This window comes from Chinchilla lanigera, unplaced genomic scaffold (assembly GCF_000276665.1).
Source record: "Chinchilla lanigera isolate Chin_1 unplaced genomic scaffold, ChiLan1.0 scaffold00005, whole genome shotgun sequence".
Classification (NCBI taxonomy): Eukaryota; Metazoa; Chordata; class Mammalia; order Rodentia; family Chinchillidae; genus Chinchilla; species Chinchilla lanigera.
This window is the reverse complement of record NW_004955406.1, coordinates 41,286,679-41,310,850: the sequence shown is the minus strand read 5'-3', so window position 1 is coordinate 41,310,850 and position 24,172 is coordinate 41,286,679. Positions and strand designations below refer to the sequence as shown.

Below are 24,172 nucleotides of genomic sequence, written 5' to 3'. Positions count from 1 at the left end.
CACCCTAACGTCCCTTCCTTTGCTCTCGTGCTGTTTTATTTCCTTCCATGTCTGATCCTGCTCACTTTTTGCAGTGGCGCACCAAGGAAGGGGTGCACCTTTCCAGGGTGCTCAGAGAACCTTCCTGGAAGAACAGGAGGAAGACAGAGCAGACAGACAAAGGGGTAGGGACAGGGCAGAGAGGACAGTCCAGGCAGAGGTGGCACCGAGGTGCCACAGCATGGAGGGCACATCAGTTTCTGTGGCATCGAGGAGATCCCAGTAACTCCATGTGGCTGAAGGCTGGCTCTTCAGAGCCCCAGGGAGAGAGGCCGAGGAGAAAGGGCTCCATAGCAAGATAGGAAGTGGTGGGCGCGGATGCTTGACAGCAGTCCGGAGGCCCCTGCAGCAGTGTGGGGGCGGCTTGGGGAGGGGCCTCAGGCACACTGCAACAGTCCAGCGCGGAGGCCCAGGCCATGGTCTTGTTACAAGGGCTCAGGCTGACTTCAAGGCTGAACCAGCCAGGTGAGGCGGGGGCAAGACGGAAGGCAAGGAGACAAGCCAGGCCCTACTGAGGCAGGGATGGGTGATTTGAAACTTGGGAAAGCGGGCACCATTCAGTACTCCCAGCAAGTGAATGATAAGACCCTGACCTTAGGCAGGGACAGTGAAAAATGCAAAGAAATGAGTTTGAGTGGTAATCTGCAGGCAGAATCAATCCATATATCACTGTTGAACTCTTAACATTTGATGATCACTAAAAACTGTAGCATATACTGTGTGCCATATGGTGACCATGTTATTTCACTCCTCACTCCCTTAAGGGTTAGGTCTGAGCACGCAGGCCTGGACTCTGGGAGGAGATGTCCCTGGGCTGCCTCTAGGATAAGCTGTGGGAAGAGACCATCTCCTTGGCATGTCCCCTGCCCTGCACCCTGCACAGCTCAGAGATGGGTGGGTGACGACCACCTGGCCGATAAGACCTCTCCCCGCCAGGCCAGGAGAGCATCAGAGTCCCGGTTCAGTGGAAGGTCACCAGGCCCACCCTGACTTGGGGAGCCTTTGGTCACATATGGTATCCTACCCAGAGGGGCCGGAAGGCAAAGAAACTGAAGTGACTCTTTGATTCATTGTCACATGTCTTCTTTGTCTTCTAAATTTAAAACACTAAACTATAGGTATAGTCTCATTTGGATGTACACACACACGCCCTCAGAAGGGAACTGGAAGAAAAACTACTACAAGGGTTATTTTTAGCAACTTTCACTTGTTTCTTTAAAATATGCCTCTGTTCTGCTGTTCAAGCTTTTTGCAGTGAACATACATGACTTTCATAATAAAAAGTTTCCCATTTTGAAAACAAAGTATGTGCAAATTTATCACAGGAAATATTTTCTCTTAATGCCCAGCGATGCCATAGCATGCTTAGCTTGGGGCCTCCGTGGACTCTGGTCTGACCCGGCTGTGGCTAACTGGGCCGGGTATAGCCCCGATTGCTCCACCTCCCTACAGCCAATTTCCCCGTCCTCTGTGCAGACACTGCCCACCTTTGGGCTGGTTTTCCAGCCTCGAGAGCGTTTCTAGTTACTTCCAAGGGTGATGTTTAGTGTTCAAAACATGATTAGCGTTCAAAACATGATTATTTTTAATTAACTCATCTTTAAAAAGATCTTTGCTAAATGCCCCTGGGAGGCTAGGGAGAGGGAGGAACATGAGCTGAGAGTCAGAGGTTTCTGACCTCAAAGAAGTGGTATCAACCCCAAACCAGGTGAGGAGTCCTTATTCTGATCTTCTCAATCTCAAACAACATCCCTGACCACAAAGCAGAGAGGCACTGGTACTGCTAAGTAAATGGCACAGTGCCTTTCCTCTGCCCCAGCTTTTCCCAGGCAGCTTTGCTTCTCTTTGAATTTGGGGTTCCAGCATGCACATGACCCCAAAACCACCTGCTGCAGGCATCACAGTGGGGAGGTGGGGGACTGCACTGCCTCTGCCAACCCCGAAATCACACATTCTGGTAGAAGGCTGATCAGAGGGAGCCCATGGGCCGGGGCCCCTCTGTGCGGAACCTGCTCCCACCCATGGTTTCCACGTCGGAATGCAGAGGCCCGAGCACCACAGAAGCAGGGTGCAGAAGCCCCGTCCACCCCTCACCTCTGTACTGCAGGATGTCCTCCGTGTAGGCCAGCATGCTGGGGAAGGTGCTGCTTAGGAACAGGCCCAGACTCGCTGTCCCCGAGAACAGGAAGATGACATTGTAGGAGAAAATGAGCAGCACTAGGAACGTCACCACCACGCCCACCTGTGGCAGAAGTGCACGTGATTAGAAAGTGGGCCACCCCAGGGCACCCTTGGAGGACACACCCGGGAGCCAGTTTCCTCTGGCCCAGGAACAGCGCCGTGGGATCGCCGCGCCACCTACTGGTCTATCTGTGAGCTGCGGCATTCCTGGTCCGGGATCCGCAAAGGACCCCTGCGGATACTACGGGGAAAGTGAGCCCACCCGGACAGCTACGCAAACAGCCCACCGTACTCTCCTGAAGAGCACTGGGAAGTGAATGCTACTGTCTTCAAGGTCTTTGCTGTTACCACGGAAGGTGAACCCATCAAAGACATCTGTGCACACTGCCCTGCCCGGTATGTAAGGGTGTGTGTGATAATCCTCCACTTCTCGGGCCAAGGGTGCACATAATAACCAGGAAGAGCTCCTGGAGAGGGTGTTCAACGGTCGGGGTTCCTCGCCCTCTGGAAGTGAAGTCAGCCTCTTAGGGTCAGATCCGCACGGGGGAAATCTGACCTATGGTTGAATCCCCTGCCAAAGGCTGCCATGCCCAGAAATTCTTTCTAGTGCAGCAAGGGTCTCTGTACACAAACATACAGTAACCCTGTTTCTGAGCACTTTAAAAAAATTTGTTTTTCTGGTGCTGGGGATTGAAGACTTATGCATCCCAGACAAATACTCTACCACTAAGCCACACTCCTGCGCTTACATGTGTTTTTATGTCAGTATTGAGCAATTCCACTGGGTATGGTGGCACACACCTGTAATCCTAGCATTAGGGAGCTGAGGCAGGAGGACTGCTGTGAGTTCAAGGCCAACATGGCCTACATAGTGAGTTCAAGGGCAGCCTGTACTACACAGCAAGACCCCTTGTCTCCAAATGGAAAAAAAAAAAAAAGGAATAAAATGTTGAATACTTTCTATGCAAAATGCATCTAGGAAAGAAACCCAGGCGGCACAAGACCTGGAGTCTGCAACCTGGTGCAGGTCCCAGCTGAGCCTTTACCAGCTGTGGGAGCTTGACATGGCTGATCTGATTCTTAGCTTTGTGGTCTGCAAATGAGAACAGTTACAAAAGCTGGCCCCAAAGGCTGGTGGTGAAATAACATACGCAAAAGGGCTCTGTAATGTGTGACGCTCTGCACAAGTATTAGTCCTAGCATTTATGTGTGGGCTTTTTTTTCTCCTTCTTTCTGGTACTGGGGATCAAACCCAGGGCTGCTCTACCACTGAGCTACATCCTCAGCGCCTCCTCCCCTTTGAGACAGGGTCTCGCAATGTAGTTCAGACTGGCCTTGAAGTCACTGTGTAGCCCAGATTAGCCTCGAACTCACAGCAGTCCTCCTGCCTCAGCCTCCCAAGTGCTGGGATTATAGGTGTGTGCCATCATGCCTGGCTCATCCCCAGCGCTTTTTAAGTTTTAAGAAAGTATCCAACTAAATTGCTCAAACCTCCCTCAAACTTTGTGATCTTTCTGCCTCAGCCTCCCAAATAGTAGGGAGCACAGGTATGTGCCACCATGCCTGGCTGTAACTCATAGTTTTGAGAGGAAAATGTCATTGGGTCAAGGCTGGGAGTATGGCTCAGTAGTAAAGCACTTGCCTAGCATGTATGAGGCGAGGCCCTGCGTTTGATCCCCCAAACCAAAAAATAAGCAGAAATATCCTGGGTGAGGACATTTATCTCTAGGAAAAAAAATAAGAAAACAAGACCTAGAAAGTATGCATGGATCATACCTAGTCCAACCCATATGCAAGTTTACGGATACAGAGCTGGGCAGGCAGAAAGGAAGAGACCCTCACTCGGGCGTCACAGCAGCTGTCTCTAGGGGCTTCTCTCCAACTGGAGAGCAAAGTTGGTGGCGATCCATGAGCCTGCGGTGCCCCTCCCAGCTCCTGTGCCTCTGCCTTGGCTCTCCCAGGTGTCACACAGCAGACTCAGACGCCTCCCTGGAGAGAGATCTGCCGCAGAACTGCGGCTCAAGGGAGAAGCACATTCCCTCACCATGGAGAGGCAACACGGAAGCTTCTTCCATGCACAAAGCCATAGGAACAGTGGACATCCTGTGGTTCCAAATGCGCTGTATTTTTGTGGCATACAAAGTGGACCACAGCTCTATTTGCTCCTCCTTCTGCCTCTGCTCAGTCTCCTAGTGTTGGGGTGGTGTAGGAGTCTACTCTGGTCCTTCTGTATCCCTAGGCCCCTCTAATCCAGCTCCTTGGTTTCAAATATCTCTGTGCCAGGGACTCTTACAGCTGTCTCCCCAGCCAGGACCCGTCCCAGTCCAGAGCTCTTGACTTGTACATAAAACTGCTTCTTTGCTACCCAAGTCACCGGGGGACTAATGGGCCGGCCTAAACCAAACGTTTAGTTTCCACTATCAGTCTGCTCCTTCCCACAGCAATTAACACCCCACACGCTCCCTCCTGCCCATGTGTCACATGGAGGCTGAGGCTCTGGAGTGTGCAAGATCAGCTCCAGGAGTTGGGGGATAGCTCAGCGGCAAAGCACGAGTTTAATGTGTGCAAGGCCTTGGGCTCCATCCCTGGCACCAACAAAACAAAACAAAACAAGACTTGGTTCCACCTGCAACTCCTGGCCAAGGAAGGCATTGCTGCTGGAGCGTGACTGACATTCATACTTCTTCACAGGAGGCACTGAACTCCACCCGCAACCAGGATGACCTAGCTTCCTCGATCCGTGAGGCTGCCAACACCTCAGACAAGTGCCAAGCCTACCACTGTGCCCTTGTATCCAACGAGCCTGTCCATCAAGGTGCGGGACGCCCTTGTGCTGAGCACCCCATCCACGCAGTGAGGGCTGACATAGCGAGGAACTAGGCGATCGCCAGGCCTCTGAGGTGGAATGAGCGTTCGCGCCGTGGTGGTCACTCTTGGTGCAGCTGCACGGTGTTAAGGACTGTGGCAGAGAATCCCAGGTGGAGAGGCCATTGAAAAGTAAAACGTTTAGATGCAGTAAGTGGGCCAGTAAAAACTTGGCTCTTGGATAAAGAAAAAACCGAATAGCACTCTTGCTCCTGTTTGGATTTTGAAAGGCTCATGTGTTAAAGGCCTGGTCCCCCAGGGTATGCGCCTGGGAGGCCTTGGGCGCAGCCTGGACCTGGGCCTGATCCTCTCCCTCTGCTTCCTCTCGCTCACCTGCCGTGCTTCCTGCCCTCACCATCTGGCACAGTTACCCCAGGCCCAAGGCAGTGCACCTGCCTCATCATGGAGTGGAACTGCCAAAAGTACGAACCAAAATAAACCCTTCTCTCTTTATAATGGCCTCTGGTGTTTCATCACAGGGACAGCAAGCCGAAAGGTGTACTCCCCGCTCTGCTGCTACTCCAGCCCTCAGTCGGGGAGCAGGGAGTGTTCCCTGCTTCCTCATTCCTTTCCTCCAGCACTCAGGGCTGCTCCAAAACACTGTAGAACCTCCCATCTCTCCAGATCCCTCCTGACGCCCCCACCCGAGCACCTCCCTCTCTAGCCTGGACACAGCAGGTGCCTCATGGTCCCTGTGTGCACCCTGACCCCTGACAGTGGCTCCCACGGAACAGGAGGGCACTGTTTAAATGCACCACAGGTCAAATACATTCGCTATTTGAAAACTTCTGACAGTTTCCTGCGCACTTAGCGTACAGTCCAAAACCTGGATTACAAGGTTCACAGGACGTAGCGTTGGTCCACTTCCCAGCCTCGTCTTCCACACCCTCTCCTGTCCCTCATATTCCAGCCCTGTTAGCCACCCCCACCCCAGGGCCTTCAACCTGGCAGGGCCCTCTGCTTGTCCCAGGGCTTGTACATCTAGATATCCCATGAGCTGGCACAGCTCAGGTGAGACTGCTACTGCACCTCCCCCAGCGTGGCCAGCCCTGCTTATGGTGTGATCGAAAAATACGGTGAATGTTTAACTTTTTAAAAATTTACTGCAGTGAAAATACACTGCCATCATTTCCCCTCAGAATACCCCCTCCGTCTTCACTTATCCTATTGCTCCTGCAGCTTTCTGAAGCAGTTCTGGAAGTCCTCTCTCATAAGTGTCTTTAGTTGTGCTGTCATGGATGCCTCAATGTTCTGAATTGATTTAAAATGTTTACCTTTCATGGTCATTTTGAAATTGGAGAAGAGCCAGAAGTCATACAGTGCCACATCTGGTGAATAAGATAGATGGGGGTATACAATAATGTTTTTTTTTGTTTGTTTGGGGTTTTTTTGTTTTCTTTTTCCGGTACCAGGAATCAAACTCACGACCTTGCACTTGCCAGGCAGGCACTGTGCCACTGAGCTAAATCCCCAGGCTCTACAATAATGTTTTTATGAGCCTGCCTTTCCACTGGATGAGCAGCATTCACCATATTTCTTTCTTTTTTTTTTTTTTTTTGTACTGGAAATCTAACTCAGAGCCTTGAGCTTGCCAGGCAGTGCTTGTGCCGCTGAGCTATATCCCCGGCCCCTCACCATATTTCTGATCACACCTTATAAAGACATTCATGAAAGCGGATTTACAGAACTGCTTCAGAAAGTAGAAAGATTGAGCCGGGTGTGGTAGTACACACCTGTAATCCCTGACTCAGGAGGCTGGGGCAGGAGGATCCCCACGAGTTCAAGGCCAGCCTGGGCCACATGGTGAGTTCAAGGCAGCCTACTATACATTGTGAGACCCTGTCTCATAAAAACCAAACCAAAACAAAAGTAGCAAGGATGATGGGACAAGTGTGCTCAAAGTGGGGTAGTATTCTGAGGTAGATTAATGGCAATGTGTCTTTTACTATAATAGTTTATTGTTATTTAAACACTCATTGTATATTTTGATTTCATCTCATACCAGCCACATGTATCACCAGGCAAGCCTCCAAGCCAGTCATCCTGAACATCTCGATTTGGAGATGTTTGAAAGATGCCACCTCCCTTACCTTAGCCTTGGGGACAGGAGACTGAGTGTGTCCAGGGCAAACTGTAGCGTGGTCTAGCAAGGGCTCTTCTCTCACAGTGCGGTCCCCAGCCTCAGCCAGGGACCCCTACAACCCAGCAGACTGTCGCCAGCAGGAGGCTGGGGCTGGCCTTACCAAGCCCCACACAGGGGGCAGGCACTGAGTCAGAAATGGTTGTTGAGCCCCAGGGGACTGCTAGGACAGGGTGACCACCGTCACGGAACCCTGACAGGCAGGCTTGGAAGTGGTCACAGCGATTATGCCACCGTTTCCTCACAAGTGCCGTGGAGGGAGACTCACTGGGCTGGGCAGCCATGGTTCCCAGGCCACGCCCAGCAGTGGCAAAAGCTGCCACAGAGCCTGCAAGACGCCACCAGTAATGCTCAGTCAGTGTTTGCCCACACTTGCTCCGGGATGCGAGCCCCGACCTCTTCTGGATGTTCTGATTCATCCAAGTCTGCCCTGGACCCAGGAATCTGATTACCCTTTTTAAAACCAGCACCCCAGGGAGGGTGTTTCTTGAGTTCAGTTTGTTGTTTTGAGACTGGGTCTCGCCGTGTAGCTTAGAGTATAGCCTAGACTGGCCTCAAACTTCGAATCTCCTGCCTCAGCGTACGGAGTGCCACCGTGCCCAGCTTCAGGTGGGTTTTCAGAGGCAGTGCCTGGCACACAGACCCCTCACACCTTGCTTGTTCCTTCAAGCCCACGCCCTGTCTCCCACTGGCTTCTCCCTGAGCAACATGTCTTGTGTCCTCTCTAGCGGGGGATGCCAAGGCTGGCCACTGTGAGTGCCTGGCCCCTTCCCTGCTGCGCCTCAGAGACTTCTGGAAACTTTCTCCATCCCAGCATGCTTTGCCTCAGCTCCCTCTCCTCCAGAAGCACAGCTCTTCCCACCCTCTGCGCCCTCCACCCAGGCCCTTCCTCACTCAGCTCCTGTCCAACCTTGGCATTTCCCATATGCCCCTCCGCCAGCCTTCCTCCCTTTATCCTCTGCCGAGTCCAAGTCCTGCTGAGCGACTCCCTTCACCTGAGAATTGAGTGCAGAGTGGAATCCACACATGGCCTCCATGCCCCATCCCCTCTGACCCAAATCCTCTGGGGTTTCACTCCTACCCACCCACCTCTGTCTATAGGAGGCTGAAATTTCTTCCCTGCAGATCAGCAGCTAGCACAGGCCAAATCCAAGGACTCCTCTAGCCTCACGGTCTCTGGCTCTGTGGCTCCAACATTCTGGCCACACCTCCTCGTCTGTGAGAAGCCCAAGGGAGAAGGAAATTTTTACGGTGGTTGGGGCTACCATGAAAGTGGGGAGCACCCAGTCACTGCAGGTGTCTAAGCAGAGACCAAGGAGCCCTGGGACAGGATGTCCCAGCCGTGCGTCCGGTCTTGGTTGGCACCGGGTCTGGTGACCCGTGGGTGACCTTGTCCTCTGAACCTGTTATGGTGGTGCCATGGATGTACATCAAGGCAGGACCCTGACCCACGCTCAGGACCACTCCTGGTCCCAGGCACACCTGTCCCTTGAAGCTCATAGACTTAGCAGTTTTGAGTCACCAAGAGAGCAAATTCCAGCTTCAGCCCATGGTGCTGAGTCTAAAGGCTGGAAGATCTCAGGCCACTACTGGGCTGTGACCAGCTGGGCACCATCCATAGAGGACCATAGAGCTTCCTTGTGTTCTGGCAGCTGTCAGCTGGAGTCTGCTCCACAGGACTTCTGCTTGTAAGGTTCAAGGTCAGGGGCCCAGAGAGGGAAAGGCACTTTCCGGGTTGCACAGGCAGGCTCCACCTCCCAGGTTCTCTCTCTCCTTTCACCCCTCATTTTACCTTCCCTCCATGTCAGCAGAGTCCAGTCCCAGGCACATGTCCTGGGCCAGCAGTGGGGCCGGGGGAAGCACTCTGGGGCTGAGAAAGGAACAGAGGCCACCCCACCACTCACCAGATTGATGAAGACCATGGTGGCTGGCCTCATTCTCGAGGAGACGGGAATGGAGATGAGCCGGCCCAGCGTGATGAAGCCCCAGAAGAGGCTGGGGAGGTAACCGGCCAGCTTGTGGCCCACAGACAATGGCTTCTCCACGGCATAGCTGTACACGAAGGCGGAATACGCCCCCTGCAAAGAGACCCGGCCCCGCTGAGATGCCTCCCCAGAGGTGTCACTGGTGCTTGGGGGGCGCGGTCCTTGTGGGGAATATCAGACACGCGCCGTTCCTTAGCTTTGGAAAGATGTATGCATGAGCATCTCATTTTACAGATGAGTGCTCAGGGTAAGAGACCCACCCAAGGTCACCCGGAGAGGTGGAAGCCAATCAGGCTTTGCAAATAGTTTTACCAGGTCATCTAGGTTTTTAGGGCTTTGTGTGTGTGTGGGGGGGTCCCTCCGATAGCAAGCAGTCAGTCATTCAAAGTATTTCTGGGAAAAGGCACAGAACAGTGTAACTGGTCATGCCTGGCATGAGCAGTGGGGCCAGAGTCTGACCTGTACCTTGTTTACAACACAGGCTCAGGGAGCCAGAAAGCCAAGTGCCCTGGCAGTCACTGTAATGGGGGGGGGCAGGGTTCTGACCCTTTAACAACTGGGGGTCATCTGTGCTCAGTAAAAAACAGGCCCCAGTCAGCCAGGACATTGCCCAGCAATGGGCTGTGAGCTGCTCTGGAGAGCCGCTCCCCAAGGGTGACACTGCATCAGTGAAGGGTCTCGCCATTCCCAGGCTCAGTGTGAGGTCAGCAGGGAGCACCTTGGGCGGCTCACCGTCATGCCATCCGTCATGAACAGCACCAGGGCGGCTGTGATGTGGATGGCGAAGAAAGAGCAAGGGGCTCCCCGGAAGTTCTTCCTCTGGCAGCAGCTGAAGAGGTCCTCATGCCCTGGGGGAGGTGTGGGAAGGGCAGGGGTGAGGCTCCCTCTGCTCCCCTCCCCTGCGCGGCCAGGGAAGCAGCTGGTGGTCAGAAATGTCTGCTACCTTCTGTAGTTTCCGGCCTACATATCAAGTGCAGCCTCCCTCTGTCTCTCAGCCCTGGTGGAGCCAGAGAGATCAAGTAACTTGCCCAAGGTCGCACAGGCAGGGACGGATAGCGTGGAGGTCAGACCCGGCCTCCTCATTCCTGTGCCCAGCCACCCCTCTCCTGCCCCTCCAGACTCCAGGGCCAAAGTGTTTCTAACCCTTATCACCTGAGATCAGGGTCACTTCTCTGGGGTGGGGTAGCCAGGGAAGCCTCCAGGCCAGACTGTGAGCATGGATGCTCACTGGCGCCCCCACCTGGGTGTGGCTGGAACTTTGAGGACAGCGAGGCATCTTCCTTTTCAGAAGGCCGGGTCTCCAGGGCAAGCTCATCTGCAGGCAGCAGGAGGGGCTTGCGCTGACCGTAGCAGGTCAGCAGCCGCTCCTTGGACAGTAGGAACAGCACGGCCATGGGCACTGGAAGCTGGAGGGCAGCAAAGGGTCAGGGCAGCCCACTGTCCCCTTCCCCCTCCTCTGCATGGTGCACACACACACTGGGTGTGCAAAGTCCTGGGAAAAGATGGCTCTTTCCCAATGTGCCCACCTCACTGGAGAGCCGTCCTCAGCCAACGAGCCAGGTCCTTGGGCTTAAGCACACCTGTTGCCCTTAGAGGACAGTCGTTAGAAATCTGACTCACTCTGGGCCTCTGCTGGGCACCCAGAGACGTGCCGGGGTAACTGGTCTCCGACTCCCTGCTTCTGAGCAGTGCCTCAGCCTGGCACCTCCTGTGCCTGGGTGCTGTGGATCATGCCACGTTGGGCAGGGCAGCTTAGCTTCTGTCCATCACAGCTCTGTGGAGTGTGCCAGGCAGGATCACAAGCACCTTTTTCCAGATGTGGGAACTGAGGTTCACAGTGAGCCCTTAGTCATGTCCTGGTAGAACCGGAAGGTCAGCTAGAGAAGCAGGAAGCGAACTGTCCCCTCCACATAGCCAGCTTGGGCAGAGTTAGACGGGAAGCTGGTGTCCTGATTCTGCCCAGCGCCAGCACTGTCTCCACTTCAGGGGAGCCTGGTGGTGTTACATAATAGGCTGGGGTCTATACTAGACACACCAGCATGGGCTCACTTTCACTGACAAATGCGTGCTTACAAGCTTCCTGCACACACAACCAGTGCTCAGCTCCCTGCCCTGTTCACTCAGCCATTTGGTTTTCCCTGAGCTCCCCAGAGCAATGGCACTGTCTCCTGCTCCGCGGTTGCCTGGAGAAGCCGCCACCACCTCCCTCAGGTGCCACGAGGCCAGGAAGTTCTTTATCAAGTCTAACCACTGCCCTGCCCACTGCAGCCTCTGCCCCCAGCCCTTTGCAGAGGAAGAAGAGGAGGCCCAGGGAGCTGCAGAAGGTTCCAAGAGGCCAGTGAGCACAGCCAGTCAATGGCTGGGGCAGATGGAAGCCAAGCAAGCAGCCAGCCCCAGTCCCTCACCCTCTCCTAGGCAGGTGAGAGCATACCCGGCCGGAAGACAAAATCCACCCACCCCTGCTTGACACCTCTGTGGGTGACCTTGAGAGCCTTTCTGCACACTCAAGAATGAGTCAAGTCATTGAGCCCCTGGCAGCTGTAAAGCCACAAACGGGCTCCAAGTGAAGTCCTGGGCCCCATGAGGCAGACACAGCCCTTCCTGTGGTCCACTGGGGGAAAAGGAAGCAGCCCCCACCCCCACCACAGAGACCCACAGTGGCTGAATGCCTGGGTGAAGGCCAAGGGGAAACAGCTGTAAGCAAGCCTGAGCACTCGGGTGGGGCTTTCCAGGGAAGTGGGTGGCAGGGACACTTCATAGGATTGGCTGGCACTGCTTGCAGAAACCCGCCCCGTCTTTGGGGGAAAGCAGTGCCACCTTGAAAATCCACTACCTCTAGCTCAGAAGTGTGTGTGTGTGTGTGTGTGTGTGTGTGTGTGCGTGCGCGCGCGCGCACATGAGCACACCCTGTGTGCAGGTTTGGCCACATTCTCCCCTGCAGTGCACTGTTTATTCTCCAACACAAACCAGTGGGAAAAGCCCGGAAATCCTGCCACAAACAAAGTCCCTCAGTCTGTGCCTGTTGTGGGGCAAGAAAGCAAGGCCTGGGCTTAAGTGGGGCCCTCTGATTTTTGGTGGCAGAGGCCCAGCCTTGATGCTACAGGGACAGTGCCCTTCCCATCCCAGGCCCCCCTTGGGAGACAGAGGCCCCAAAACAGCATGGTCCCAAAACAGCCAAGGCTCAGCTAACACAGAGAACCCCTCCTGGGTTGCAGAGGAGGATTCCAGATGGACACCAGAGTCACTGCTACCTTGGCTGGGGCGGCAGAGGGGAGCTTGGTGTCTGAGCCAGGCACGGAGTGGGTGTTCTCTCTGCTCTGCCCTCACCACAGGCACCTCCTGGCCACATTTCACATGTCTGCTGCCATGGCAGACAGGGCCCCTCAGAGAGCATCTGTCAGTCCCCAGCCTCTAGCGGAGCCCCCTAGCAGCAGGGCACAGGAGACCCCCAGTGAATGACGCCAGAGAAGAACCTAACACTACCATGGTCTGTCCAGGGTCTACTCCGTCTAGCAGTGGAGGGAAAGAGCTGGTGCTCCACCAAGCCTCAGAGGGCTTGTAAGTGAGCCTTGATTTTCACTGAGCTAAGCCTGCTCATTGCATGCTTTTTTTTTTTTTTTTGACACCAGGAATTGAACTCAGGACCTTGTTCTTGCCAGGCAGGAACTGTGCCGCTGAGCTATATCCTCAGCATCATGTGCTTCCTTGAGAATTGCGATCACGGAGGTCCCTGCAGAAGGACCTCACTGATGACACCCGGGAGGGTGGTTCTCCCACCCTCCAGCCTCCTGGCCACATTTCTCAGAATCTGAAGAATCTGCTTCAGGAGGTGGATGGCCTGACTTGTGTGGACTGTTCACCAGCTCCCTGCCCAGCCTGCCCCAGCAACACTCACATTGATGAGGGCCATGATCCAGAAGGCATAAGACACACGGGTCTCAGTCCCGCCTTTTGGGGCTGGTCCAGGGAGTGTCTGGTTGGACTGAGGCTGGACTCCCACGTGGTGCTGGCCTAGGACATGGGCGGTGTGGAACAGGTGGCTTCTAGAGGAGGCGTTGGCCGTAATGTTGGCAGGAAAGCAGCTGGCCTCGGACAGGAAGGGGTCAGCAATCAGGGGGCTCAGCAGAGCACCGAAGCCTACAAAGAAATGAAGCACCTGTGGGAAGGAGGGGAGTCTGGCTCAGTCTTTTGGCCCAGGAAGCTGCAGCCTGGTCAGATTCCTGCCCAGAGGGTGTCAACTCTCCTTTGACCCCACCTCACGCCCCGGACTGGTCCACAGTGGGTGGAAGAGGGGTCAGGAAGCAGGAGAGGTGAAGGAGAGTGAGGAGTAAAGCCCCTATGCCCTCCCTCCAGGCCTGCGACAACGTGGATGACAGTGGCCAAGCCCCTCCCACTCTTCTCCCCAGCCTCAACCCCCACCAGGGCTGGGGTATCCGCCAGCTAACACCCCATAAGCACAGCGTCCTCACAACACGTCCTCAGATCTCTGCTCAGTGTTGGGGTTCTGTGGGCAGGACTGAGAGGAGGCAACCAAAGCCCAGCATCCTGAGTGACAGCAGGTGTGGCACTCCTGGGAAGTGGCAACCTGGGCCGAGCCATCATGTTGGTCCAGAGGAGACTCCTGGTCAGGGGCTAGGAGAACGGGAGGGCCTGGCTAGGGAGTGCCCCACGCTGCGCCACCCCCGGCCCCGCTCACCTGGAGGAAGATGGCCGAGTCCTTCTGGTATATCCTCACCAGCTGCATGTTGGCCACCGTGTCGATGCAGCCCATGGCCAGCCCCGCCAGTGCCATGACCAAGGCCAGCACCTTCACGTCGCGGCAGAAGGGGATGACGGCAAACACCAGGGAGATGGCCAGTGTGGAGGTGAACAGGGCCCATAACGACTGGGCCAGGCTGCAGTGGGGAGGGTGACGTCAGCAGAGGGGCCTGGAGCCTTCCGGTGGGACACCCCTTCTTGACCTCCCCTGGCCAGACACTTCTGAACCCGCTGGGAGGAAGGGAAGGGAGCTGAGGGAGCTTGCAGCTCTCGTTAGCTGTGGGTCGTGGGCGAGTTGCTGAACATGCCTGTGTCCTCAGGGAACAGGCCCCGCTGTGAGATCGTGGAGCCAGGCATGATGGTGCAGGCCTGTAATCCCAGCACTCTGGGAGGCTGGGGCAGAACGATTGCAGGTTCTCACCTAGTCTGGGCACCTAAGCAACCTAGGGAGACCCTATCTCAAAATTTTCAAAGTAAAAGAGCACTGGGGATATAGTTCAGGGCAAAGGCCCTGGGTTCAATCCCCAGTACTGCCAAAATACAACCCCCACCCACCAAAAAAAAAGGAAGAGATGCTGGCGGGGGAGGGACCCTATTGAATCAGGCACTTCAATCAATACTTAACCACTACTATTTTATTCAGTGTTCCTCTGCTTAACACTTTCCTGTGGGCTGAGCCATCGGATGGGACTGTCTTATGCTGCCTGATAAACAGCCATGCATGTACCACTGGTGGTACAGTGTCGCCCGGCAGCAAGACAGTTACACCTTAAATTCTTTCCGTATAAACAACTCTCTACATAAACATTTCCTTGTCATCTCCGGAAGTTGCTTGGGGCACCTGCAGGACACTGCCATTGCCTCCAAAGGGAGTAGGACCCAGGATGGAACCTGAACCCAACATCCCCAAGCTGGGTCCTCTTGCCCGAGGGTGAGGTGTGCCACAGTATGCCACGGTATGCCTCCCACCCAGGAATGGGCAAGGGGCCTGAGCCACCAGCACCCAAACCCAAAGCCTGGCACTGGAGCAATGTGGCGACGCCCTTAGCAGGCCGAGGTCCTGGTTTCCCTGTGAAGGGAACAGAAGGAGGGGCTGAGGCTCATCAAAGTCTTTTGGGGACCTTCTGCCCCATTACCAGACCCTCAGAGAAAAGATTACAGACTTGTATTTTCTGGGTTGAGGATGTAGCTCAGTGGTAGAGCCCTTGCCTAGCCTGAGAGAGGACCTGGGTTCTACTCCCTGCCCTGAAAATTAAAAAGAAGAAGAAGAAGAAGACTTGTATTTTTGGGGCCAGTCTGCAGGGCTCATGTTGGGGTGGGGTGGGGTGGGGTAGGGTCGTGTGAGGTGGGGTGGGAAGGAGCCCGGCAGCACCATGGTCCTGGAGGAACTTTCTCAGATTGTGAAAAGCAGGTGAGGTGGGGTGGGCACCGGAAGACCTCGCCGAGCTTCTGGCACACAGAAGAGGAGGTGCAGGCCCCGGAGACCCTGCAGACTGCGTCTCTTCCAGAGCTGCATCTGGCTCCCCTCTGCCATCTATCTCATCTGCCCCACATCTGATTAAATCCTTTATCAGAGAGCTCTGCTGATAGCAGCAGTTCGTTATTTTCTCATTTTCTCTTTTCTTGTTTCCAGGCTGATCTGTTGGGGAGATTACTGTTCATGACCTCAGCCTGTTCCCAGCTCAGAACCCAGGAGGAAGGGCAGCTTAGAGACCTGGGTTAGAGGGAAATGGAGGGAAGGAGGGTTGCGATTCGAGGAGGCCTGTTCAGGTCCCTTGGGTTCCTCGCCTCTCCCTGGTGGCCCCACTCTGAGCTTTGCAGCCCTGGCCCCCAGGCCACACTGCCTCTCCCCCTGATGCTCACTGCGCCTGCTGCCCTGAGGTGGCCACTTCTCCGTGGGTGCCTCCTCCTCAGGACCCAGGACAGAAGGGATGGCAACCTCTCATAACAATTCCCTCTATTCCCTTTCCCTGAACAATGTGGTCCAACTTCAGGGACAGCACCCCCAAACGTCCCCCTCCCCACTGACCCTAGAAACCAGGACCTGACATTTCTACCACCTCTGCACTTCGAAGTAAGGCAGACACGCCCCAATTAAGTGCACATACTCTGTAGAAGAATTAACACACACTCATCATGGCCCTAGAAAACCTGGGCGAGGGATGGGCGTGCAGCTCACCGGTTGCGTTATTACTCAGTGTGTGTGAGCCCTTGGTTCCATCCCCAGTACCCAAAGAACAAAAAGATCCTGGGGGAAAGTAGACAAAACCAGCAGTGAGTCATGCAGCAAAGGACCTGGGCTCTGTAAACTAAGATGGGAAGGAACTGCGGGGAGCTATGGGGGAGGAAATGATGGATAAGGATGAACATCGCAGTTTACAGGCGGAAATGCTACTGTTTGTAATGTCCTAGGCGTTTGCCACACATGACAAGGTTGTGCAGTAGACTTTGTGCCCATTCTACTCAGGAGTAAACTCTGCCTAGGAAGGGCTAAAAAAGTAGCTGGCAGAGCCTGGATCCCCTGGTCTTCTCACTGTAAGGGCTGGGGGTGCTAGCAGAGAGCTTCATCCAGATTCCACAAAGCCCTGAGTGGCAGGACTGAGGCAGTGGGGAACCGCTGTCATCTCTAGAGCCTGTGCCTGCTGGTGACCACAGCTCTGAACGTCTGAAGCTCTCATCGCTGGCTCACTGCCGTCTTCCTCATTGGCACCATGTGTGGCCTGAGCAGGTCCACACTCCCAGATAGTGCTGGTGACGTGGACAGGGCTGCAGGAGGCCCCTCCTGCCACCCCACATGGGGTGGCCCAGGCAAAGAGACTGGAGCCTAGCAGGAGGCTGACGTGGGAGTCTCACTAGATTATCTGACCGGAGTGGCCCTGACGGGGAAGGAAAAGTGCAGGTGGCCTGCCAAGAAGGTGCTGGGTGGAACCGCAGGAGACTCAGGAGATGGGAAGGGGCCCAGGTGCCCACCACAGGCTGCCCTGCCCCAGCCTCTCTTCAATTGTTCCCTTTTACCTTGTTATTCTTGAGAAGAACAGCAGATGCCCACAGGGGACTTCTGGGTGGTGGTGGGGGGGCAGGCCCTTGACAGAAGGAGTCAGGCAAAAGGAATCCCCTCCCTGGGCCTCCTGCCAGGCCCCTCCGTGGGCTGTGACTTGGGTCACTGCTGCAGAGCCAGTGGCAGGAGTGCTGCACACATCCCGGGCCCGGGCTCTTGGGAGCCAGGGCTATGGAGCCCCGTCCTCAGTAAATGGGGACATCTATACCACAGGAAGTCCTTTCCTCTGGATTCCAGGCTGCCCACTCTCTGCAGTTGCTTCAGCAGGGCTGTGTCTGGGCATTCCAAAAATCATCCTGAACAAATTTCTTTAGAATGAGATGTGGGTGCCCAGAAAGAAAGAAGTTCCAGATATAGCTCCGAGCCAGACTGGAATACAGTGATTGCCTGTTTTAAATGGCTTGGTCAATGGTTTCTTCCAGGAATGCGGATAATTGGAAATTATGGAAATAATACTGTCAGAAGTACGGGCTTTGAGGAGGTAATGGGATTTGTGACCGGAAGATTGGCTTGCAGCCCATTTGCCACTTCCTGTGGTGTAGCCTGGGGCAAGCTGCTTACACCCAGGCCCTCTGAGCCTCAGTTTCTGCTGTCATAAAATGGGGGTGGCAAGCTCTGCCTCCCTAAGCTGCTGAGCAGCTCCCCACGCCCATGCTCAGCCGTCCCTGCTGGCTCTGTGTTCCCCCAAAAAGCAATGCTGGGCCCAGAACACTATGCTCAACAGAAAGAGTGCAGAAGCCAGTACCAGGGCTCCTAGGTCCCCCGCGCCCTAGGCCTACTCCAATCCCTACCTCAATACCCTCCACAGCGACTCCAAGACGCCGGTTCACAAACCAGGAGGGGCGCCCACCACTGCCCACCCAGGGTTAACTCAGGCTTATTAGAGGAGGAGTCTCCCTCCCACAAGGCTGGACCGTCTAGGAAATCTGTGTCAGGGTGCCTGTGAGATGACTGAGTTACCTATTAATGGCCCCACACAGCAGGTGCAATAGGGGAGCAGGAAGGCAGGAGCCAGGTCCTCCTCCCCCACTCTGGCTGTGACTCTACCGGAGTCACCTGCCCACCACATTTGCCGTGTGCCCTTGACATATCACTAACCCCTCCCAGCCCTGGTGCTCTGTCCTGCCCAGACGACACGTGATCACCTTGACCTGGCCCTGCCTCGGGGACCTGCTCTCCTGGGCCGCATGGTGCCAAACGGAGCAAGAGCCTGAGCAGCAAGATGCTATTGCCTGTTCCTGCCCTCCACCCTCGGGGTGGGGAAAAGGCTGCTGAGGCCCACCCATGCCACCCTGGGGTGGGCCAGGTCTGGGGCACTGATACATTTGCTCAGGAACTCTATGCAGCAGGGACACCCATGACATCTTTCCTCCTTCCCTGCCCAGCTGGACAATCTCCTTGAAGGACCAGAGGAGAGGAGAGGGCACAGAACTTCGGAGAAACGCCAGGTGCAGGTGGCCCCAACCCCTATGCACCCTAGAAGGTGGCAGGCAGCCCGAGTGAGATGGCACTGGGTTCTGGGACAAGACACCATGAGACAGGGCACCCCGGGAGCTAGGACAGGTTAGCAATCCCATCCGAAGCCAGTCTGAGGGGGAAGAAGCAGTGCCAGGGGAGAAGAGGTAACTCGGCGGCCCTCAGCCTGCACGCTGACACCTCAGCAGCTCCAGGGCCCGGGGCAGGGCTGGGCACATTCAGACAAGCCTGTCTTTGGGGAGATCCCAATCTAACAAGGACCTTTTACACTCAGGCCGTGCATGGAGACTTCCCAGGACCCGCTGAGGCGCAGGGCACATCAGAAGCCACCTCAGGCCTTAGCCGAGTTTCCAGTCTGCCAACACACCTGTCCCCCAATTCTCAGCGTGCCCGGTTCTCTCCTGTCACCCAAGAGCCAGCTCCAATGTCATCTCCACAGAGAGGACTTGCCTGTGCACAGTACCATGCTAGGAGCCTGTTTTTGTCATTCCTAGCCCTCTTCGGTTGCTTCATTTCACCACCGAAAGTCATTCTCCAAAGAGGAAGCTCTGTGAGGTCAGGGCCTTGGCTGGCACAGCCACACAGGGTCTGGCTCAGGAGACATCTGCTGAATGAGTGAATTCATGAGTGGGATGAGTTTTAAGATTTTTTTGTTTGTTTGTTTGTTTGTTTTGAGACAGGGTCTCTATATGTATTTCAAGCTGGCCTTGAACTCACTATGGAGCCCAGGCTGGTCTCGAACTTGGGGTAATCCTCCTGCCTCAGCCTCCCAAGTGCTGGGATTACAGGCATGAGCCACCATGTCTGGCAAGTTTTAAGATTTTTTAAACTGTAAACATTGATATGGCCAGGAATATAGTTCAGCGGCACGAGCACCTGCCTGCCAAGCACAAGATCCTGAGTTTGATTCCCGGTACCAAAACAAAACAAAACATTGATATATAATTTATAGACCATAAAATTTAAGTGTACAATTTGTCTTTTTTTTTTTTTTCTTTTAGCATGTTCTGAATTGTGAAATCGTTACCGCAATCTAACTTCTGAGAATTTCTGTCACCTCAGGAAAGAAAATTTATGTGCATTAGCATTCACTCCTGGCTCTCTCATCCTGCCTCCAGCATGTGGCAGGCCCTAATGGACTTCCTATAGCTACACTTGCCCTCATCTGGATATTCCAGAGATGGAATCACACTCTGTAGTCTTTCGTGACTAGCTTTCTTTCACTCCGCATGGTAGCAGGATGATGGCATACTGTATGGATATATCACATTTTGTTTATCTTTTATTTATAAAAGCATTTTTATTAGTGCTTATTATTATTATTGTTATTGTTATTATTATTATTATTAGTCTTTTTGAGACAGGGTTTCTCTATGCAGTTCAGGCTGGCCCTAAACTCACTTTGTAGCCCAGGCTGGCCTCAAACTCACAGTGATCCTCCTGCCTCAGCCTCCTGAGTGCTGGGATTACAGGCATGCACCACCATGTCCAGCAGTGCTTATTAATTTTATCTGAACCAGCTAAAACAAAATGAAACAAGCTAAACAACATATAACGTCTCCATGTGGCATCTTCACAAATGCATATAACATTTTGCTCATATCCACCCCCCACAACCCTTCCATACATATCCTTCCCCTGCCCCCACCCCTTCCTCTCCACTCATAGTCTCCCCTCTACTTTCCTACATCTTTTATTTTTTTAATTCCACATATTCAGAAAAATAGGATACTTGTCTTTCTGAGTTGGGCTTATTTTGCTTAACATGATGATCTCTTCCACCCATTTTTTCTGCAAATGACATGATTTCATTCTTTTTAGAGTGGAGTAATAGTCCATTGTGTATGTGCATCACATTTTCTTTATCCATTCACCCTTTGATGGGTACCTAGTTCCATATCTTGGCTATTATGAACTGGATATGCCTCATGTTATTTACCATCTAGCTATTCCTAGACATTTGCTTTATTTCTACTTTTGTCTGAGTATTACACATGATGTTGCTATAAACACATGTGCACAAGTTTTTGTGAGGATAAAGGTTTTCACATCTCTTGGATTGGTCCCTAGCAGAGGAATTGTTGGGTCCTACGGGAACTCCATGTTAAGATGGGTTTTTAAAACTAGACCAGGTCTGCTGCTGGGCTCCTAGCAGGCATTTGGCATGAGTCTGTGGCATGCTGAAAGGTAGGAAGCTCCCCAATGGACAGGCAGAGGCTTTGCGGAAGGGAGGCCAGCCAGAGCCTAGCTCAGGGAGGGGAACTGGCTCGCACGTTTCCAGGGGTGGGGACGCAGTAACACAGGTCTGAGAGTGGCCTAGGACCCAGGTAAGAAGACTGAAGTTGACACAGGGGCAGAAGGAAGTCACAGCTGGGTCTTGTGCAGGGCAGGACTTGTAGACTAGAAGCAATTTGAGGGGAAAAAGTAAATAAGGAAAGAGTAAAGAGGGAAAAGAAAAGACCTGAATTAGCCTTTGGTTCAGAGCTGTACACAGGGGGCTGGGAGAAGCTGGGAAGCTCTCAGGTCATTTATCTGCCTCCATGCCGCCCAGATAAGGGGGTCTCCCAACTGCCCGGGGTGGTCAGACAGGTCTCCGAGGAGCCAGGAAAAAACCTGTCACCTCTTGTCTAACTACTCTTTTTCCTTTCCTGTCTGACCTATTCATCCTGCCAAACAGGTGGCTTTTTGTTTCTCTTTTTCTGAAATATTTCCTCCTTGAGCTCAGCAAGATTTTCCTGAGGAAGGTGTTGCTCAGAGTCTTCTGGCTGTACTTGTGCCCCACTGCCTCCCTCTGGCCCGCATCTGGTGGCCTCCTTCAAAGTATCTGTGGCCGCTAGAAGCCTCAGAGAGCAGTGCCGCAGAAGAAGGGTGCAGGTCCCCCAGCGCGCCCACTGTCACTCACATCCGAGCTGTCTCTTCACGCCGCCCAATGGAAGCATCCAGAAGGCCCCTCTGGCCCGGGACTCTTGGTTTGAGTACAGCAGTAGGTGGGACCTGAGCAGAACCCTAGAGAAAGAGGCGCTGCCCAACTCCCTGGAATGTGTCATCCGGCACTCCCCCCCACGCCCTCGCAACAGCTGGCCCATGAAGATTTGTTAAACCAATCCCTCACTCAGGATGCCAGCCTGGCACACCGGCTGGTAGTCATTTAAGCCGAAAAGCACTTACGAGCAGGGGGATTAACAAGTCAACAGAGACAGGCGAGGCCCATGGCAGCAAGCTCCCAAGACCAGTGACACGGATGGCAGGGGGTCTGCTTGTCTGGGTTAGGGGGACTGTACTGAGAGCTGCCCAGGGCTTCTAGGTGGGTCATCCCTGGACACCTGTTCTTCCCATTTCCATGGGAAGTCTGCTTTCCTCTTCACCTGGGGAAAGGGTTCTTTGTGACCAAAGTTCAGACTCCACACCTGAACCATCAATAGGCCCCACCCCACCCTGGAGGACCCCACCCTGGAGGACCCCACCCTGGAGGGTCCCAGCAGGAAGCCACAGAGTCCCAGCATTGGTATCAGAGCTCAGACACACTCAGCCTGTGAATATCACTGGATTACTCACCTCCTGCCTGTGCCTCATCTGCAGAGCAGAATCTAACTACTCATAAAGTCAGAGCCAAGATACTCGGTTCTATAGACAGATGCCTAGCTTCAGTCCCGGCAAAGTTTCTTCTCAGTAACTGTGATATGGGGCAAATTTCTTAACCTCTCTGTGCCCTGACTTTCTTATGTATATAATGGAGTTAGTTACTAGCGCTTCTTTGCAGGGCTGCAGTAAAGATGAAATAGGCTAAAGCATGTAAAGTACTAAGAATAGTGCCTGCCTGAGAAGGAGTACACACTATAGTTATTCCTGTTAGCATTATCATTTGGCTTTTCTGCGAGTCAGTTTCCTGCTTCAGGACCCCCTCTGCTGCCTACGCAAAGCCCAGAGGGAGGCACAAAGCTAGCCAGGAAGAGATGGCCCAGCTGGCCGTCCGTCTCTGCCCACTGTGTAAAGCCAGGCCTGCCAACCTATCACCTGGAATTCTCTTCGTCCTCTTTCCTATTTGGTTTCACTATACATGTTCTTTAAAAGTTCCAGGTGAGAGAGCTTTTGTAGGTCTAAACACTGAATGGTGATGGAACACAAAAGACGCCACTAGTGTTGAGTTACTCTCTTCATTTCCGTTGAAATTGCTAGGCAGAATGGATCTCCAGCTTTTTCCTAAGGTTTTCTAACTACAGCACATTGACTGGATCCTATTGCAAACCCACAGAAACACCGCTGTACACAAGCAGATTAGCTTGCTAAGTAGGAAACTCTCCAGGTTACAAGAGGGCTTGGACAGGTGAGGATAATCACTCCCTAACGGGGTGCGGGGAGGATGTCCCTCTGCTTCTCTCCATCAGCTGGGGAAGCAAGGTGCATATGAACATCCAGGCTCTTGAATCCCTGTAGGAGCAAGCAAGAGGCCAAGAGGCCTTGACCCAGATGGGCAGCCCTGGGTGTTCCTCTGGGATAGCCCAACTGTACTTTTGTCCTTGGGCCAGCTGCTTGCTTGAGTCCCCGCCATCCAGGAAATACTCAGCCAGGAGCTGGGACTTGGGAAATCACGCAGCACCTCCCAGTGCAAGTTATCTAGTCCCCAGTGCTGTGTTTCTGTTTCCCTGCTGTCCCTCTAGAAGGGCCTGCAGAGGTGGTTGTGCCAGGGAGCCAGGGAATGAGGCTCTGCAGTGGTATCAAAAGGGGCATCGCTGGGCACCATGCCAGGAAGAGTCGAGCTCAGTCCTCCAGTGAAGGCCAGGGGAGAGTAACATGGATGGAGAGGGACCTTGGCACCAGGGACCAAGGCTCACCTGACCCACCTATGATGGCAGGCTCTGTGCTTCCCTACTGGCCCTAGCCACCAGGTCTTATGTGTCTCCGAGACAGAAGAACCTGTCCCAACTCGGTCAGGAGCAGCACCACACAGAACCCACCGGTCCTGTGGCCACCTGGGCAGACGGACAGCCCATGTCACTGATGCAGAGCGAGCTAGGAGTGGAGCCACCCCGGGGCACCTGCTCAAACCGCAAGCCAGCCCTGGCACCCAGCACTGCTCCTGCACTGGCACTCCACCCTTTCCGCCTTGCTGCCAATTCTGCCCCTGGCAGCTGGACTACGACAAACCTCAGATGGCCGTACAGGAGGGTCCCCCCACCCCTGCAAACTCCACCACCTGTGCCAGCCCGTGGGCTGCGAGGGTGGAGGTGGGGAGCGTTGGGAACTGGTTTCACCCTCTCACAAGGGTGAGTAAAGCCAAATAAATAATTCAGAAGTCACCTTCAGTCCCCGAGAGAGTTTTTAGGGGGAAGCTGGGTGGGGGCGCAGCGGCAGTGCTGGGGAGGAGGAGGGGTAGAAGGAGGGGGTGGAGGCACTCACGTCCTCTTGAAGATGCCCCCGAGGGCGCTGCCCAGCAGGAGACAGAGCTGCTGTGAGAAGAAGACCCAGGAGATCTGGGGCAGCGAGCTGTGCGTCTGGCAGCGCAGGTCCAGCAGCGTGGGCCCCAGGAAGGCGATGCACAGGCCGAAGCTGAAGAAGACGCTCCAGTAGGTGAGCGTGGGCTGCAGGTGGCGGCGGAGCAGCTCGGACACGCGGCCGTGGCAGCCCATGGCCTCGGCGGGCGGGCGGGCTCGGCTGCTGGCTCGGAGCGAG

The 24,172-nt window shown here is 54.3% G+C and overlaps 1 protein-coding gene across 1 annotated transcript in view; it reads right to left on the bottom strand.

The window, feature by feature from the left end:
* Nucleotides 1-24,172, bottom strand: part of Mfsd4 (major facilitator superfamily domain containing 4) — a 28,988-nt gene extending 4,816 nt beyond the window's left edge. Inside the window, exons 1-7 of the mRNA XM_005375362.2 lie at nt 23,900-24,172; nt 13,907-14,105; nt 13,106-13,366; nt 10,451-10,616; nt 9,943-10,058; nt 9,130-9,303; nt 2,134-2,281 (exon numbers count right to left, since the gene is read on the bottom strand). Coding sequence (XP_005375419.1) covers nt 2,134-2,281; nt 9,130-9,303; nt 9,943-10,058; nt 10,451-10,616; nt 13,106-13,366; nt 13,907-14,105; nt 23,900-24,129 — 1,294 coding nt within the window. The 5' untranslated portion in view covers nt 24,130-24,172. The remainder of the gene's footprint in view (nt 1-2,133; nt 2,282-9,129; nt 9,304-9,942; nt 10,059-10,450; nt 10,617-13,105; nt 13,367-13,906; nt 14,106-23,899) is intronic.